This window comes from Taudactylus pleione, unplaced genomic scaffold (genome assembly GCF_031769625.1).
Source record: "Taudactylus pleione unplaced genomic scaffold, aTauple2 ptg000897l, whole genome shotgun sequence".
NCBI lineage: Eukaryota > Metazoa > Chordata > Amphibia > Anura > Myobatrachidae > Taudactylus > Taudactylus pleione.
The window spans coordinates 666741-684752 of NW_028285298.1; the positions used below are offsets into that span (position 1 = coordinate 666741).

The following is an 18012-nucleotide window of genomic DNA, read 5'->3' on the forward strand; positions in this document are numbered from 1 at the left end:
GGTGGTTGCCGCAAGTTTTTACCCCAGTTCTGCACTTTTTTCCACCGGGTATAAATTGGCGAATCTTTTCCGCTGGTTACAGGGCACAAACTTTTTTTGCACCGGCGAAAAGTCGGACAAATTGAATACGGGGATAAGTGGAATAGGCGAAAATGACGTCATCGGTGAAAAAGTTTCACCGAAAACTGCTTTTCGTAGCCTAATTGAATACGGCCCTCTGTTGCTTATGATAAAACTCAGTGATAAATGGGCTCTAAAATGTGACATAACTGGGTATGGTCTGGAATGTCTCCTTACGTGTGTGCAGTGTCAGTTGTTCAATATTTTGTCTCGTTGCCGCGTTACAGCATAGTAGCTTTAATTGCATTCCAAAGATGCTTTTACGAAGCGTTTTATGAATTGTCTTGTTGCACAATCATTCTGGAGAAGGAGTGTGGACACTGGGTCACTTGGATCACGGAATATGTGAGCATCCTGGACTCCAGGAAACATGTGTCAGATACTGTGTAGTGTAGTGTAGAAGGATATGATGTTATATCCTACTTCCTGGGTTTAATGACTGGTCTCTTTCTGTGTTGTCCTGATTGGGCATGTAGGATAGCGAGGCTGGTATGGCTTCCGAGTATCCTAGAGGAAAAAGGGGGGAAGTGTGTAGTCGTCACCGAGTCTAGCAGTATGATTTATCAGGTGCGAATTCTAGTTTATAAAGGTTTATCCCAGTGTTGCTCATACACCCTCTTTGTTAAGGTGTCATCTCACTACCAGGACTCTCCTCCTCCCCAGCTTCCTCCCATGAATCCTCAAAGGAAAGACGTAAAGTATTGTAGAAAGTTACTTATATGGATGGCACAATGCGTCTTGATTTTGTAAGGGACCGACCTTTCCAATGCGTGATGCCCATTCACAGGTGTGGTTATGTGTCTGTGGGTGCTTAGTGACCGTGCCAGCATAGTTTGAGCTGTACTTTACGCAGGATGTGACATGGTGCTTAAGAGCTCGCCCTTTCCGTAAGGATTCATTGAAAAGTATCGTCAAAAGCCTCATGAGGTCTTTCTGTCCTGGTTGGGAAAATTGTCCCTGTGATGACCCAAACCTATGTAGGGTTCACCAGTTATTTCACTGCATACTTTATTTAAACTTTTCATTTTTAGACCCCCCCCTTCCCCTTTCCCCCATTGTTTCTTGTACCCAGAGCTTTATATCCTTAAACCAAGCATTAGTCCATCACTGTGTTGGGAGCAGTAAAGCTTTTAAGAGGTTGGCCTTGTACTCTTACCTGGTTTGGAGATACATGAACTTCACATGAACAGAAGGTCCCAGCTCACGCTATCAGTCACTTCTAGTCCTGATTAGGTAGCTCTGCCCAACCTACCCTCTGTCATAGACTGGGGGCCCTGTTTTAATTCATAGCAGGAGAGGAACAGCTATTGGGCTCTATATAATCGGCACGTTACGCCTTCCCTACCTTTAAAGTGCTGGGTTGTGTGTGTAACGGCTGTCTATTTTTGAGCAGTACACATCATTATTGAAGATACTGCTCTATCCTTGCAAGACACCTATAACCTCTATATTCCTGTGACCTATAGATAAGAGCTCACACTCTCACCTGTGCCTCAACTGCCCTGTGTTGAACGGAGCCAACGCTCTGCTCGCTGTCCAGCAAACTTTAAGCAGGCAGCCATGTTGTTCTCGGACAGTAGTGTCTGCCTTGCTGTCCTACGTTACACACCATTCTTGTTCAGTCTTTACCTGTTGGTGGAAGAGAGGCCGGCAGATCCTTTGACGTTACCCTGGGGTTCATTGTGGCTCTTGAACTGGTGTTAGGCAACCACTCCTGGGGAGAGGAACCATGGGGCCCTTTCAACAGGTTGGTGAAGCCCAGTTATCATTCGAATTACCGGACTGTTGAGTATTGACGACTCTCTTCCCGTGGTCTTCCGAAAGCTCACATGATCACGGCTTGGCACGCGTTCCAAAAAGAGTTTGGGTTATGTATATTAATCTCGCACCCGAGCTTCGGCCCATTGATTGAGCCTGACTCTGTTCGTCCTCTTAACTGAACCGATCATCTTTTGAGGTTCACATACTTTTTCCCGACAAAGAAAATTGAATGTTGAATCAGTTTGATCACTAACTTGATATAATATAACCAGGAGCTCTAGTGGTTTATCCAACATCACCTGGAGAGGTTGGGGCGTGATCATCGCCATTATTACGTATCGTTGCATCACCCTCCTCCCCCCCCACCGCAATATTCAGTCTCCTAAAAGGGGTATTTGCAGATGTGAACCCATCTAATTCCGCAATTACATGAACTCTCCCTTATAGTGCTCCGTCCGCACCTTCCTGCTGCTGTTCTTCCTCTGCAGGCAGAATAAGGAACAAGTCAATGATATGCAAAACTCTTTACATACGCTGGTTTGCAGTTTTGTTACATGAGCCGTATGTAAATGCGTACATTACAATATATTGTTGTTTTTTTTGTTTTTTATAGACCCTGCAGACTTGATGTATCAGCAAGATGGCTGCGTACGCAGCAAGATAAAAATCGATCCAAGAGACTGTGGATATTTTTTTTGCTATAGTTTTTTTCCCCTGTTTCATTCCTCTGTATTAAATGAAGAGATGACAAACCCGTATCAATCCAAAAGGTCAATAAGGGACCAGCGATTGGCCATCCCTAGCATGTGACTTGCGAATAAAAACATGACTATCCCCCCGTGATGCAGAGTGGTACGCTCCTAGGCCACCGCAGCGCTCGTATTCATATGCTTGGTTTTATCGCCGTCGTTATTGTCGGCACGCACTTTCACCAGCCTTCTCCCTAGTGCAAAAGATCGGTCTAAATACAGGTGTGTCTCGCATCCGCACGACTCTGTACAGCACACAGACGTTTCTTCATCCACCCTCCATTCTCTTAAGATACAAGCGGACACCCTGTTGCGAGTTGGTAACGCTCTCCCAGGCGCAGTGAGAGATGCAACTTGGCTGCGTTTCGCCATAGATGTGCATGCCGGGCTCCGGTGCTCGCGCAGTTCGCAAACAGCCACCATCCGTCCTTGTTTGGTGCTGCATTGACCCCTCTGGGGTGTGGGCTTACCTGTAGTTATTTGTCTCCCAGCTTCTGTTATTTGCTGAAAGGTTAGAGATCTTTTTGAATCACCGCTTTGTATCTTGTGACAATCCAAGATCTAGAATAAAAAAACAAAAACTGATGGTTTACTCAGGGCCGGCTCTAGGGGTGTTCGTCTAGTGCGGTCGCACAGGGGCGCCACCCATAGAGGGCGCACCCCTCCCCAGCATCCCGATATCAGCGGGACAGTACTGTCCCGCTGTTCCACCCATGGGCCGAAGTGCCTTGCGGAAGGTCAAATCGTGAGGTTGGGGACCCCCACCGCCGCAGCGGTGCCGGACCCCGTAGTGTGAATGGATGGCATCCATTCACTGACGGGAGAGGGCTGGGGTAAAGCCCAGCCAGTGACGGAAGGCTGGGCTTTACCCCCAGCCTGACGTTATTTGCAGGCGTGCCATGCGGACACGCCTCCAAATAATGTCACGTAGGTGGCGTGGCCTATGGTAATTAGGCCACACCCCCAATTTTGGTAGATGCGATGTAAGGGCGCCTTGTTAAGGGCCGACACAGGGTGCTCCGATCCCTGGAGCCGACCCTGGTTTTACTCCCTGCCTGGAAATGCAATATCTCCCAAAAGCTTGGGGCTTTCTACTGTCCTATTGCTGTCCTATTTATCATGTGTGTATTGCAGTCTTAATGTCTTATCTGATTACCCCTCCTTGCTCATGCCCATCCCATCTGGTGGGTGTGACCTCTCTTCTCACGCTCTCCTTCTCCCTCTCTGTCTGCACTATCATCAACTTGTAAGAAGAATTCTCAGGTAACTAACTATATGCTGTTACTGTTTTACACTTTATCATTCATGTTTGCAGGGGGGGGGGGGTGTATCAAGCCTTGGAGAGAGAGAGAAAGTGGAGCAGTGGCCCAAAACAACTTATCGGCTTCAACTGTCATTTCATAGACTGCGCTGGATAAATGTCCAGAAGCTGATTGGATGCTTTGGGCAACTTCTACAGTTTGTCGCTCTCTCCAAGGCTCGTACAACTCCCCCCCTCTAAGTTCTTTACAATTAAATAAAAAACAAAAAACCTTTGGGGCTAAGACGACGTATTAGATCGTAGTCTCTTTATAACACGCACTTTGAACAGAGAAGTAGTTATATAACTCTATGAAATTTTTGCAGTGTGCATGCCAGTCATTTCTTCATTCTCCATGGGCGATGGCATTTTAACAATCTTTACAATCTTTGTGTGATCTTTGACGATGGAGCGTGTCAGTGGCGGGATCATAAACCGAGCTGCAGCTTACATGGAGTTTTTTCTTTTTAAATGTCACAATTTGACACCATTTTTCCTGTAGACGGTAAATTTGTAGACTATTCTATTGTAAGAGTAATGGGCAAATGTAGCGCTCCAGCTGCGGAGGAACTACAAATCCCATAGTGGCCTGAAACTTTAGTTGAGAATTCAGTTTCTCATCAGCTGGAGTGTTCCAGAGCCGGATGATACGCCTGTCTGCACCACAGATTATAGAAAGGAAATTCCCTGGCTGCCATCCAAGTTCACCCCGAGCATGGAAAGTACCTAAAGTTACAAAACACTGTTGGATATAAAAAGGGGAGGAATAATTGGCTTTATGTCCATTAGAGTATCATGTTAGATGACTAATGTAAAAGGGTCTTCCATTTCGCCTGTTTTTTTTAATGTTACTTTGTCTCCAGTGCATGTAGAACCATTGTAGATGCATACATTGAGGCTAAACCTTGCTTATATAGAACGGTTACAGGGGTCTAGTTACTAAGCAGTGTTAGGAGACAGAGTGAAAAGTGATAAGGTGCCAGCCAATCAGCTCCCATCTGTCATTTTTCAAACACAGCCTGTGAGATGACAGTTGGGAGCTGATTGGCTGACACCTTATCACTTTTCACTCTGTCTCCTAACACTGCTTAGTAAATAGACCCCACAGTCTCTAAAGGATGTCGCTCCTGCTCCCGTCATTTACCATCTGCTGCCGCAATGATCACTGTCATGTTTGTTTAAGCCATTTTATTGCTAGGTCTGTATTGGCTGGCCAGTGTGTGTGTGGGGGGGGGGGGGGTTGTGATTAATTAGAGTGCACACTTGGCTACATCTCTACTTAAATATCATGCACTAGGCTGTAGGTCGTGGCTGTAGTTAGCAGATTTACAAGTGCAGATTACACAAGTGTAAAATAGATTTTAGGAAAAATGTCGGCGATACACCGAAGTAAAACAGAAGGAGAATATTTCATCCACTCAACTGCAATCAACACTACATATGGTCACCGATGGGGCATCAAGTGTGAGCTCACTACCTCTTCACAATAAACGCAGCAGGCATAGCCAGGACATGCAACACTGAACTCCTTGTTTGGTCATTGCAAGGAAATGTCCACGTCACTTGCAACTATTTCTGCTGCCTCTCTGCTTTCACAAAGGACTGAGTGCATATCTGTACCAATGCCAAGTTACCGCTTTATCCTTGTATATACAGTCTGATTTACTATTGTTTTTTTCTTTGCCTAGCCTCACAACTTAGAACTACTAATAATCTTCTTTATAACTTATTTTCTGTAGCCATTAGACCTTCATTTATATATTCTATAGAAACAAAAAACGTTTGTCATTGAGCATAACCTTTCACCAGCATTTTTACAAATCTTTAGCACCGTCTCTCTCATACAGACACAATTCCTACTTCCAGTTTTCTTCCCCCATCTTACCTTATCCACACCATGACCATCTTTTCTTCAATTCTCCCTTTACTCAGTGTCTACCTAATCCTTTATACTGCCCCCTGTTCCCACCTCTATCCTCCCCCTAGTCTCCTCCACCTCTTCCTCCACTTCTCTGTCTGTATTCCTCCCCTCTGCTTCTTTCCCCCTCCTCTCCGGTTACTCCACTTTCATTATTTTCTCCCCCACAGTGGTCCTACTACCCCAACCCTAAGCCCTGCACCCACCTTCCTCTCCCTATCACCTCACCTCTACCTGCATCACATTAATACTCCCTCCCTTCCCTCCTTCTACAGGTTCCCTTCCTAGTTCAGGTGCCCTCACTATCCCAACACTCATCAATCCTGCCTTCTAAATTCGTATCACCTCAATGCTACAGCAACCCTAATAACCTAATTCACATCTCTCCCACTACCTCAGTCCCTCTCTCCTGTGCCCTCTGGAATGCCAGATCTCTCTGTAATAAACTGGTCCTCCACCAATGACCGTTTCATCTCCAACTCCCGGAACCTCCTAGCCATCATTGAAACCAGGATTTCCCTCTCTGACACCACTTCTCCTGCTACTCTCTCCTCTGGTGGCCTCACCTTCTCTCGCACACCCCGCCCCAGGGGTCGCCAATGTGGTGGTGTTGGAGTCCTCCTATCCCCCAGTTACTTCTACCTTCAGACCTGTCCCTTTCATTTCCTACATTTGAGGTTCATGCCATATGCCTCTTCCAACCAGTACACCTGCGAGTAGCAGTCATTTACCGTCCCCCTGGCTCTTCTTCCAAATCTTCCTTGACAACTTTGCTTCCTGGCTCCCTCACTTTCTCTCTTCAGATATTCCCCCTATTATCTTAAGTGACTTCAATATCCCAATCGATGTCCCTACAGAATCCTCTGCCACTAAACTCCTTACCCTCACAACTTCATTTGGTCTCTCCCAATGGACCTCCTCACCCTCCCATGTAAATGGGCACTCGCTTGATCTGGTTTTCACTCACTGTTGTGATATTACTGATTACTCCAATTGCCCATTCCCCCTCTCTGACCATCACCTTCTCTCTTTTAACCTGTCCCTCTCTCCTCCACCTTTGCCTCCAAAGGCCACCATCACTAAGCGTAACATTGAGGCTATTGACACAGTTTCCTTATCCTCCCTACTCGACTCTCTTCTCACCCCTATGCGCTCTCTTGCTCTCCTGTCCTGAACAAGCTGCTTCCCCCTATACAACGCCTCCCTTACTTCTGCTCTGGACTCTGTTGCACTGGCGATCACTACTCACCCTCGCAGCTCTGTTGCTCTGGCGATCACTACTCACCCTCGCAGATCCATACCTCAACCCTGGTGTTCCAAATGCACCAGATACCTGCAAAAGTGTTCACGAACTGCCAAGCGACAATGGAGATAAACACGCTCTAAGGCTGACTTCCTCCATTTAAAATTTATGCTCTCATTATACAGTGCTGCTCTTTCTTTCTCTAAACAGTCATATTTCAAGAACCTCATCTCCTCCCAGTCCTCTAACCCCCATCGTCTCTTCACTTTCAACTCCCTCCTCTGGCAACCCCTTCCGCACTCTCTGCCCTTAACTTTACCACCTACTTTATATCTAAAATTTAATCCATACGTCAGGACATCATGTCCCACCAAAGCCCCAGCACTCTCCATCCCCTCCTTTCCCGGATCACTTCCTATCCGGAGAGGAAGTCATGGCCCTCATCCTGTCCTCCCTAAACCCCTGGACCCTATCTCCTCCACTACCTCTCTTTCTGCCTGTTCCCATCTTGCCCACCTCCTCAACCTGTTTGTTTCTTCTGCATGCAAGAATGCCCTTGTCTCCCCATTCTTAAATAAACCTACCCTTGATCCTCACACTCTTTCTAACTACCGACTTATCTCTCTCCTCCCTTTTGCCTCCAAATTCCTTGAGCGTATTGTCTACAACCACCTTTCTTTCCTCCCACTCCCTGATTGACCCTTTCAGTCAGGCTTCCAATCACTCCAATGAAACTGCCCTTACAAAAGTCAGCAATTACTTTCTTGCTGCCAAATCCAAGGGCCACTACTCACTGCTCATTCTCCTTGACCTCTCAGCTGCTTTTGACACTGGACCACCCTCTCCTCATGCAGATCTTTCACTCCCTTGGTATATGTGATACTGCCTCTCCTGGCTGTTCTCCTACCTCTCTGGCCATTCTTTCTGTCTCTTCTCACGTCTCCTCTTCCCTCCCTTTTCCACTAACGGTCGGTGTTCCCCAAGGGTCTGTTCTTGGACCTCCTATTCTCCCTCTATACATCTTCTGTAGGTGAACTCATCAGCTCTTTTGGCCTCCAATATAATATCTATGCTGATGATACTCAGATCTACTTATACTCCACTGATCTCTCCCCCTCTCTTCTCTCTTGTATCTCCAACTGTCTCTCTGCTATCTTGGATGTACCAGCGATTTTCTTAAACTGATTTTCTTAAACTTAACATGTCTAAGACTGAGCTGATCATCTGTTATGCAGTCGGGAAGCTGGTGGACTTAATCCCGACCGCCGGCTTCCCGACTGTCATATTCCGGCAAGGGTCTAAAGACAGGCGTCGAGATGCCGACACCTATCATTAGACCTACGCCGGGAGCCCGGCATCCCGATCGAAGGGACGCCGAGCGCAGATTAGGGTTCCCGGGAGGTCAGGTTTAGGCTAGGGAAAGGGGGGGATAGCGAAGGGCACCCCCGGGGGAGGATAGGGTTAGGCACCCCCTCCGGGGGACTTAGGTTTAGGGAGCGGGGAAGTGGGGGTTAGGTTTAGGCACTTAGAGGGGTGATTAGGGTTAGGCACTGGGCGGGAAGGTTAAGGTTAAGCACCCCTAAGTTAGGGTTAGGGGGTAGAATAGGTTAGAGAATACTTACCTGGGAACGATCAGGATTTTCACTGCTGCCGGGATGCAGGTGTCTGGATTCGAAATGCCGGCCATGGCTCCAGCAGTAAATCGTACCGATTCCGATCATCTTCCCACCCTCCCACATAACCTCACTTCCCGCTATTTCTTTATCAATTAATGGCACAACTATCTCATCTAGCCCCAGAGTGCGCTGTCTTGGAGTTATCCTGGACGCCTCCCTCTCCTTCAAACCACACATTCAGTACCTCTCACAGTCCTGCGGCTCCCATTTCTAAAATATTTCCAGGATCAGACCCTTTCTCAACCTTGAGGCAACTAAGGCCCTCATACACTAGCTGGTCATCTCCAGGGAGGCTTAGGATTAGGCTGGGGGAAGGGGGGGGGGGGTTAGGCACCCCCGGGGGGAGGATAGGGTTAGGCACCCCCCCCTGGAAACTTAGGTTTAGGGAGTGGGGAAGGGGGGGGGTTAGGTCTAGGCACTTGGGGGGGAGGTTAGGGTTAAACACCCCTAAGGGAGAGTTAGAGTAGGGAATTAGGTTAGCGATACTTACCTTAGGACGATCAGGATTTTCACCCTTGCCGGGATTTGAACCGCCGGCCATGCGTCCGGCGGTAATACTTACCACTCCCGATTGGACTACTGCAACCTCCTTATCTGGCTTTCCTGACTCTCACACGTCTCCACTTAAATCTGTCCTCTATGCTGCTGCCCGGCTCATCTTCCTCTCAAAATGTTCTACATCTGCCTCACTGCTCGTACAAGCTCTACACTGGCTCCCCTTCCCCTTCAGAACCCAATGCTTATGCTCGCTTACAAAGCCCTCACCAAAGCCTCTACCATTTACATCTCAGACCTCCTCTCCCTTCACACGCCCGCCCGCCCACTTCGCTCAACAAATGCACGCCGCCTCTCGTGCCAACTGATTACTTCCTTCCACTCCCGCCTCCGAGATTTTGCCCGTGCTGCTCCCTACCTTTTGGAACACTCTCCCTCTCCCCATCAGACTCTCCACCTCTCTACAAATCTTCCAACGGGCTCCCAAAGTCCCACTACTTCATCAAAGCCTTCCAGCTCTCATCCTAACTTACTGCTCCATGCTTCTTCCTCACTGTCTACCCCATCTGTGTCACCCCTGTCTGTCTGTCCCTCCCCTTTAGAATGTAAGCTCTCACGAGCAGGGCCCTTTTCCTTCATGTGCTTTTCCTTCACCTGCTCATACGATCGTCTACTCCAAACTCCCCACAAGGACGCCTAACACTTGGTAGCTGACGCCCTGCTGCTTTTATGTGTTATGATCACTATTGCAGCAATGTTTATAAACTGTCCGTATCCTGCATTGTTTTGTACTGTAATGGTGCGTACGCACTGGGCGATAAAGTGGACGACTGAACGATATCGTTATCGTTCAGTCGTCCACTTTATCGTCCATTTTTAACACCAAAAAGATGGACGATGACGACGCGCGTTCCCGCGGGTCGTTCGTCATCATCGTTCATCGGGCTGACATGCAGGCCGACCTGACGATCTCGTCAGGTTGCTGCATGTCAGGGAATGGGGGAGAGAGCCCGGCGCTGAACGATATCGTTAATGATATCGTTCAGCGACTGTGCTCAATGTCATGAACGACATTGAGCACACCCTGCCGGGGACACACGACACGATATCGCTCAGGGAGCATATCGTGTAGTGTGTACGCACCATAAGTCACTGTTTTCGTGTTTGCTCATTTGTTTACGTACTTTGTGTGGCGCTGCGGAACCCTTGTGGCGCCATATAAATAAAGGAGAATAATAAAAGGCTCTGCTGCCATCTTTTCAAAGATGTCACTGGGAAGATGGTGCAGCGTAGGAGGGGGACCCACTTGCTGGCACCAGGTACAGATGTGTCCTCCTACATCTAATCTCTGTGCACATTAAACAGCCCTTCTAGTCCTGCCATGGCGCGACTCGATAGCGCAAAGGTTTTTAATCGTGCAACGTTTTACCTTCAGATGCGTCTTATTCGCACGGCGATGTGACTGGATGCACAAGCAGCTTCTGCCGATTAAAATGATATGCGGCATGCCTGTATTGTGTGTGCGACTGCTGGTTTTATCTGCGTGTGAAACGCTACGTTACGGTGTTACAGCCGCAGACACTGTAACGTAGCATTTTGCATGCAGATCCACCGCAGTTGCGCACACGATATAGGCATGGCGCATATCATTTTAATCGGCAGAAGCTGCTTGTACGTCCTATTTGCTGTGCGAATGAGATGCATTTGAAGGTAAAAAGTTGCATGAAAAGATGCTCGGCGCTACCGAGTCACACTGAGCTCCCGCGCTATGTGTTGCGCACTGAGGGTAGATCTATGTGGACCTAAGGGCCCGTGTGCACCACACACCCTGGCCCATTGTAAATATGCCATTGTCTATCTGGCCAATCAGAGTGCACCCATCTTTTCCTATGACAGAGCCAGGTAAGGACTTAACGGACATACATTGGAAGTATACATTGAGCCACGTCTATGAGGGTTTTTTTTTTTTTTTTTAATGCCAAGTACCAGGACTCCTGCCTGGGATGAAGCGGACTTTCCCAAGGGGTTAGTAAGTAAGAAAATTGTGAAAAAGTGGTCTGGGGAAGAAGTTTTTTTTTTTTTTTTTTTAAACTACTATTTACAATTATTACCATATTTGGTATGTGCATACTTTTTTTTTTTTCGTTTACCAGAGCATGCTGGTACTTGTTGTTTCCCAAGTGCCCTGCCCCGGCAGCCCTTAAAATTGTGCATGACAGAGCTATCAAAGGGCAATATTAAATATATGACTTGATTTTTCGAATACTATTGTAGACTTCAAGGCCTAGGGCTGATTATCCATTTAGGGGGAAATGACCCTCATCCTAGGGATCTATGCTTTGCTTTCTACAGACACGCCTGCCAGAGGTGAGCAGGTCTGTCTGCGGGTTTGCGACAGGTTCTAAACTCTGACCCTTAGTAAATCTGGGGGTCCTATACTTTTAATGGAAGAACGATGATGGAAATTGTATTCTGAAGTGCGGTTTCTCTGTTTTGACCTTTGTAAATCGCAGAGAAACCAAACCTACGGCTTAATAACTATACATCCGAAAATTAAGATTTATATGATGAATCTTTATGCCCATGGCCAAGAGAAGGAGTTCTATACATGGGAGTATATTGAGGAAATAATTTTATTGTTTCCAGTGGCGGATTTTGCCTAGGGGCTTCGAGGCTGCAGGCTCCCCCCAGTAAAATCTGCCACCTCAGTGTAGTCTGTCCAGTCCGTGACTGTACTGGCTACACTGTGACTGGAGGTGGCTTCCCATTGGAAGCGCTACCTGCCAGTCACATGTACAACAGGCACCCCAGGGGGAGGTGTCTCCACCCCCTGGGACTTCCAGTCCGGGCTGCTATTCGCAGAGAGCGGCTTCCAGTAGGAAGCCGCTTCCCTGCATTTCCGCCAGCCCTACCCGGCTCCTTGGGGCTGCAAATGATTCAGCCCTTTTAGAAACTGGTGATACGCGCAGGTGCCAGGACCTGGCCAGGTGAGTAGTTTTCGGCGGCGGCCCCCCTCATCTAAAAGGGTAGGAGCCGCCGATGATTGTTTCGATCTTTGGCGGAATGTTATGATCATGTACAGAGGTCGGACTTGTGAAGGCAGCCAGGGTGACTTGGCACGCATAAATCCTGTATGCCATACAATCCAGATTTGTTTTCCAGCGAAGACTATATAAAGAGGAGTATATTGCCTGCAATATAACATTATATACATTTATATTACGTACACCTATTCCGCAGCATTTTACAAATATTTTAACCATGCACATCTGTCCCTGCTCCAGTGGAGCTTACTATCTATATCCCCTATCGCATGAACACACAAATACGCTAGGGGTAATTTTTTTTTTCAGAAGCCATTAACATGCCAGTATGCCAGAGGGTTGCGTACGGGAAGCCAGCGGTCAGAATCTGGCGACAGCTCCCCGACTGGGTTAGGATACCAACACTTGTCGGTCAAGATCTTAGCCACCCCCCCTCTCCCTACCCCTCCCTCGTCGCTGCCTAACCCTACCCTCCCTCCCTAGTGCCTAACCCTAACCTCCCTCCCTAGTGCCTAACCCTAACCTCCCTCCCTAGTGCCTAACCCTAACCTCTCTCCCTACTGCATACCCCTACCTCCGATTGACTGTATTATGACCGCATCCCGCTTTTGGATTGTAGACGGAAACCCACACAAACTCCACACATATGGTGCAGTCTTTGATATTGAATCCAGAACACCAGTGCTGCGAAGGAGTAATGCTTGCCACTGTGCCGTCGTGCTGCCCATCACATGCACACGTAGATTACTGCAATGCAATGGGGGGGGGGGAGGATAATTATGAAAGTGGAGAAATAAAAAGTGGTTTGGTGAGATTTCCACCATGGAATCCTGTGGATAACTATAGCATCCTTAGATGATGCTACTTCCTATTACAGTTCTCCTCTGCTCCGGTATTAAGAGTTCCCGCTGTCTGTACTGAGTAGAGGGTGGAGACATCGGCTGTACGGCCGCCGCGTTCAGCTCTCTCTACACCAGTTTCGGCTGCTCCCAGTTGCGACAACGTATCTGTGAGGAATGCAGAATTGTCTACATATTTGTGAGTTGAGGGCCTGGGAAATGCCTGGTTGTTATTTCACACACACAGACCAACTGAAACCTATGTAGGCTCTTGTGTATGTAAGGAACAATGTGCCATTGTAGCAATACAAGCTTGCAGTTACTCCATACAATCGCATGACGATATAAGTACCAAAAAATGCCCTTTAAGGGCTACAGTATATCTACATCTCGTATTTCCTGTGTCACATCATTGCTCACATCAAAGTACTTCTCAGGTCCTTTAGGGTATGTCCAGTCTCAGGTGTAGGCTCGTTCCGAGACATTGTTGCACCACCTGAGTGTATAAATATGAAACTATTATAACAAAATGTAACACTATGCAGGGACTATTATTTAATGCCAAAGAGAAAAAAAAAAAATATATATATATATATATATATATATATATATAAACTGGAAATATAGGACGGAACTCCGGGATACCCAAAAAAAAAATGCCACAAGACTATTTAGATCAGGGTCAACGTTTCAGAGCTCTATGCTCTTTTATCAAGACAAAATCTTGATAAAATATATATATTCATAATTATATATATAATTTTTTTTAAATGAGCCTGTACATGGTGTTGGGTACAGGATGCTGGTGGTCAGAATACTTACAAAAGTAGGTAAGTGCCCTAACCCACCTTTTCCGCAATCTAACCTTAAACATCCCCCCCCCCCCAGCAGCCCAACCCTCCTCCTAGCCTTAATACTTACTGCCTGTATTCCGATTGCTGTTGGCATTCCGGTGCAGGTATTCTGGGATAAAACACAGATAGGATACGGGAAAAAAATGTATACTGTATATAATAACTGTTGCAGGATCTATGCATTAAACAATATATATTTTTAAGTTTTGAAAAAGTGTTTTAAAAGATGCAAAGTTTGTGGTTTTTAATCACAGTGTTTTAACTCCAAGGGGGTATTATGTAATCTGTGCCGATTTCAGTGAGAGTGCCGCTAAATTTAGGCTGGTTCAGCCTTATAATGGATTGCCACTTCAAATATGGCGACAATTTTGCTGAAATCCCGCCGGTTGCGTGGAATCGGAACCTATCGCATAACCCCCACCCCCCAAGCTGAGTGGCCGTATCAGGCCCCAAGAGTCGTATTAGCTGCGCTCAGTCTGTGCTAAAATTACATTGTAACTGGAATTCTTTTTTTTTTTTTTTTGTTACAGACCAGCCATGAGGGGAAATGCCCATTCATGCTTGTGCCCTGTCCGGCATGCAAAGCACTAATCAGAGTGCACGACCGAGACTGGCACAACGAGCGGGAGTGCCCAGAGCGGAAACTGAACTGCAGATACTGCAAGCTCTCTTTCTACTTCCCAGACATCAAGGTATTGGCTCGCTGTCCGTCACCTGGCCCGGGGAACCCGCTCGGCCTTAATAACCTTTTACATCTAGCACACACTGTTCTGAATCAGTAACGTTAGTCACCTATTTATATCCTTCTGTACTGTGGGTTCTTCCATTGTCCGCTATATATATCTGATTACTGTGGGGTAACAGCGTGGGGAACGGGGATGTCTTCAGTGCCTGCAAGATGGTGTGTATTCGTCTACACTGTCTATTTAGTATAATGCACATATATAGATTTCCAGACATGGTGGACCTGCCTGACAGGTATTTACAGTACACACCTATATAACGGCAGAACTGAATGCTCCTTTGTGCATCCCGCCCACTGTGTTATTGAGACGCTGTGTATACAAAACAAGGTTTACCAGAAAAAGCCGGGGGATGTTTAGTAGGTGATGCTGGTGGTTTCCAAAGTATATAACGGCCTTTGCCAGTTTTCTCCACTATTACTGTGTGAGCTTGGCTGGGTGACACCTATGGGAGGATACATACCAGGGTAATCTCTCCCCCCCCCTGCTGCACGGGTAATGCGAGATATCTGTAAATACCAACACAAGATTGTCAACATAAAAAAATTCCTAAAATTACTCAAACATCTACCTGTATCCTTCTACTACACCTCGGAATGGCGCAACGATAACAACAATGGGCAGAGTTAAGGGTCCTAATTCTGTATCTGCAATGAAGAGCGTATTGGAACCGTCCGCCACACCGGCATGTGAAAGTTGAACAACCAGAACTTCCACAATTTTCGAGTGCAGAACATAATGAGGTCAAGTGCTATAAACAAAAAAGAATAACTATGGTTTTAACTCTTTCCCTATCTCCCGTCTTATAATTGTCTCATCATTGCGTCTCTTGCTGGTTTAGGCCCATGATGAGATCTGCCCCAAGTTCCCAATGACGTGTGACGGGTGCGGAAAAAAGAAAATACCCAGAGAAAAGGTAATTTGCTCCCCCCAGATCTGATCTCCTCTCCGGAAATCTAGAATTTACTCAAATACCAATCTGCTGCTTTTGGAGTAAAATGGGGACTGATACTGATTAACTTCCGCGCGGTTCAGGATCTCTGCACTTAATGCAGCAGTAGTTCATTAGATTGCCGATGTGTGTACATATACATCACTGTAAGGATTGAACAAAATTACAACTCTTATTTCAAAGTGTATCTAGATTTTTCCACTTGCTCCTTTTTGTAGGTGGCTTTAACTACACACAGATAGGGCCTTGGTGGGCATCAAACACAATACCTCAGTGCTGTGCGGCAGTACTGCTAACCACTACACCAACCATGCCATACTGTGGTCTGATTTTTATCCATCGGTCACAACAAAAATTCCTGTGTTCTGTAGACCTGAGCCCAGTTTGTGATGACCACGTAGTGTTCATTCTAGCACCCTGCTACTGTCAAATCCCTCGCAGTTCCTTTTTCTTGCCTGGGATGTCGCTCCCTGCTCTGGTGCTTCTAGCACACTCAGCTAATGCACCAAACTGCTGAGATACAGACCAGTGTGTGCTAGAAGCACCAGAGCAGAAAGCGACAACCCAAGCAGGAAAGAGGAACTGCAGGGGCTGTGACAGGTGCAGAAGCCGGTCATCTGCTGGTTACATAAACCAGCATTCTCCATCAATCTCTGGTTCAAGATTAAAATTATCAGTCACTTTGGCCCCCAGACAGTATTTAATTTTTACATTTTCTTATGTATTCATTTTTTAATTCATATATATATATTAATTTATTTTTTTTATTAATAAAAATAAATAATAAAAAAATATATATAAATATATATTTTTTTAAAATAGAACAAATTGGTCTATGGTCCATCTAAATACCATTAAATTGTCTCCTAAAATTGATGTAATAGAACTGCACCCGTGCTGTGCAACTCTTGACTAACCATGTCTGTCCTAGTTCCTGGATCATGTAAAGTCATGTGGACGGTGCAGAGTGCCATGCCGCTACCTGGTTGCCGGTTGTATGGAGATGGTGAGTGCTGATGTCTGTCTCTGTCTGGAGGCCATCCTCTACTATAAGTAGTTACAACAAATTCCATGTAACCTTGCTTAGCATGAGTTCTGTGCTGAGAGGTTTTTTTTTTTATTATTTTTAGGGGAGATGTATCAAACCTTGGAGAGGGAGAGAAAGGAAAGAAGTTGCCCAAAGCAACCAATCGGCTCCTAGCTGTCATTTATCTAGCAGAGTCTATAAAATGATAGTTAGAAGCTGATTGAGGTAACTTCCCCACTCTATCTCTATCGATGACTTGATACATCTCATCCTCTACATTTAATCCCAATTTAACGTTGGAATTCTAACGTTGAAGTCCTCACACAATTGGGTTTGGAAGCAGAGCTTTCAATTAGTGATTTAAAGTGAGATGTATTAAATCCTAAACTCGTTCTCCGTTTCTACCGAATTGATCGACTGCATTCTCATAAATAATTGCTTCTGATTTAGTCCCCAACCAATTTATCTCTTGCATTCATAGGTGGAGAATGATAAGTTCTTAGAACATGAAAACAAGTTTCTGGCTGATCATTTGGCTTTGGTGTGGGAGTCCGTTCAGCCGCACAGAAAGGATGCCAGCGAAATCACTCACCGCCTTGGAGCGATGTCCGTGCAGGACAGCTCGGCTTCTTACAGCAGCCTGGCCTCGCCGATAGCCGTCGAATATGCCAAGTTCTCAGAGGCGATGAGGCAGTTTGAGGCCCTGGACAAGAAGAGCACGATTCTGGAAAACATAGTCTGTGTTCTGAACAGAGAGATGGAGCGAGCAAGCGTTGCCGCTGAGGAGACTATGAAGCATCGGAGGCCAGACCAAGAGAAGATTGACACCTTAAACAATAAGGTGAGCTCAGAACTGCGTCCAGGTGCAACTGTTGCCAGACCTGGGTTTACGTGGACCCAGAAGGGATGTCCTCAGATTGAATTAGACAGCCTGTAGCCAATCAGATCATTGTAATGGTCAGAGCAAACTGAGAGGAGTGAGGGAGGCAGTGACCTGTCTATGTGATTCGTTCGTGAGGACAGGCTAGTGACATGTGAGGAGGGGAATGGAGGCAGCAAAGAAAAGAAAGTCAGAGACTGAGAGTTATATAGTGGGAGGAGTAGGGTCCCACAGCAGCACAGAGTATATCAGGAGATGAGTGATGTGTTAGTGAGGACAGGGCTGCATGTGACAGGGGCAGTGACATGATGTGAGGAGGGGAATGCAGGCAGCAGGAAGTCAAAGACTGAGCGTTATATAGTGGGAGGAGCAGGGTCCCCAGCAGCACAGAGTATATCAGGAGATGAGTGA

General features: G+C 46.5%; 1 protein-coding gene across 2 annotated transcripts in view; it reads left to right on the plus strand.

Moving 5' to 3' along the window:
• The window catches only part of TRAF2 (TNF receptor associated factor 2), a 69216-nt gene that overhangs the window by 42537 nt on the left and 8667 nt on the right, over positions 1-18012 (plus strand). For both annotated transcript variants that reach the window (XM_088459193.1, XM_088459194.1), the window contains exons 7-10: positions 14530-14691; positions 15584-15658; positions 16626-16700; positions 17203-17562. In XM_088459193.1, coding sequence (XP_088315319.1) covers positions 14530-14691; positions 15584-15658; positions 16626-16700; positions 17203-17562 — 672 coding nt within the window. The remainder of the gene's footprint in view (positions 1-14529; positions 14692-15583; positions 15659-16625; positions 16701-17202; positions 17563-18012) is intronic.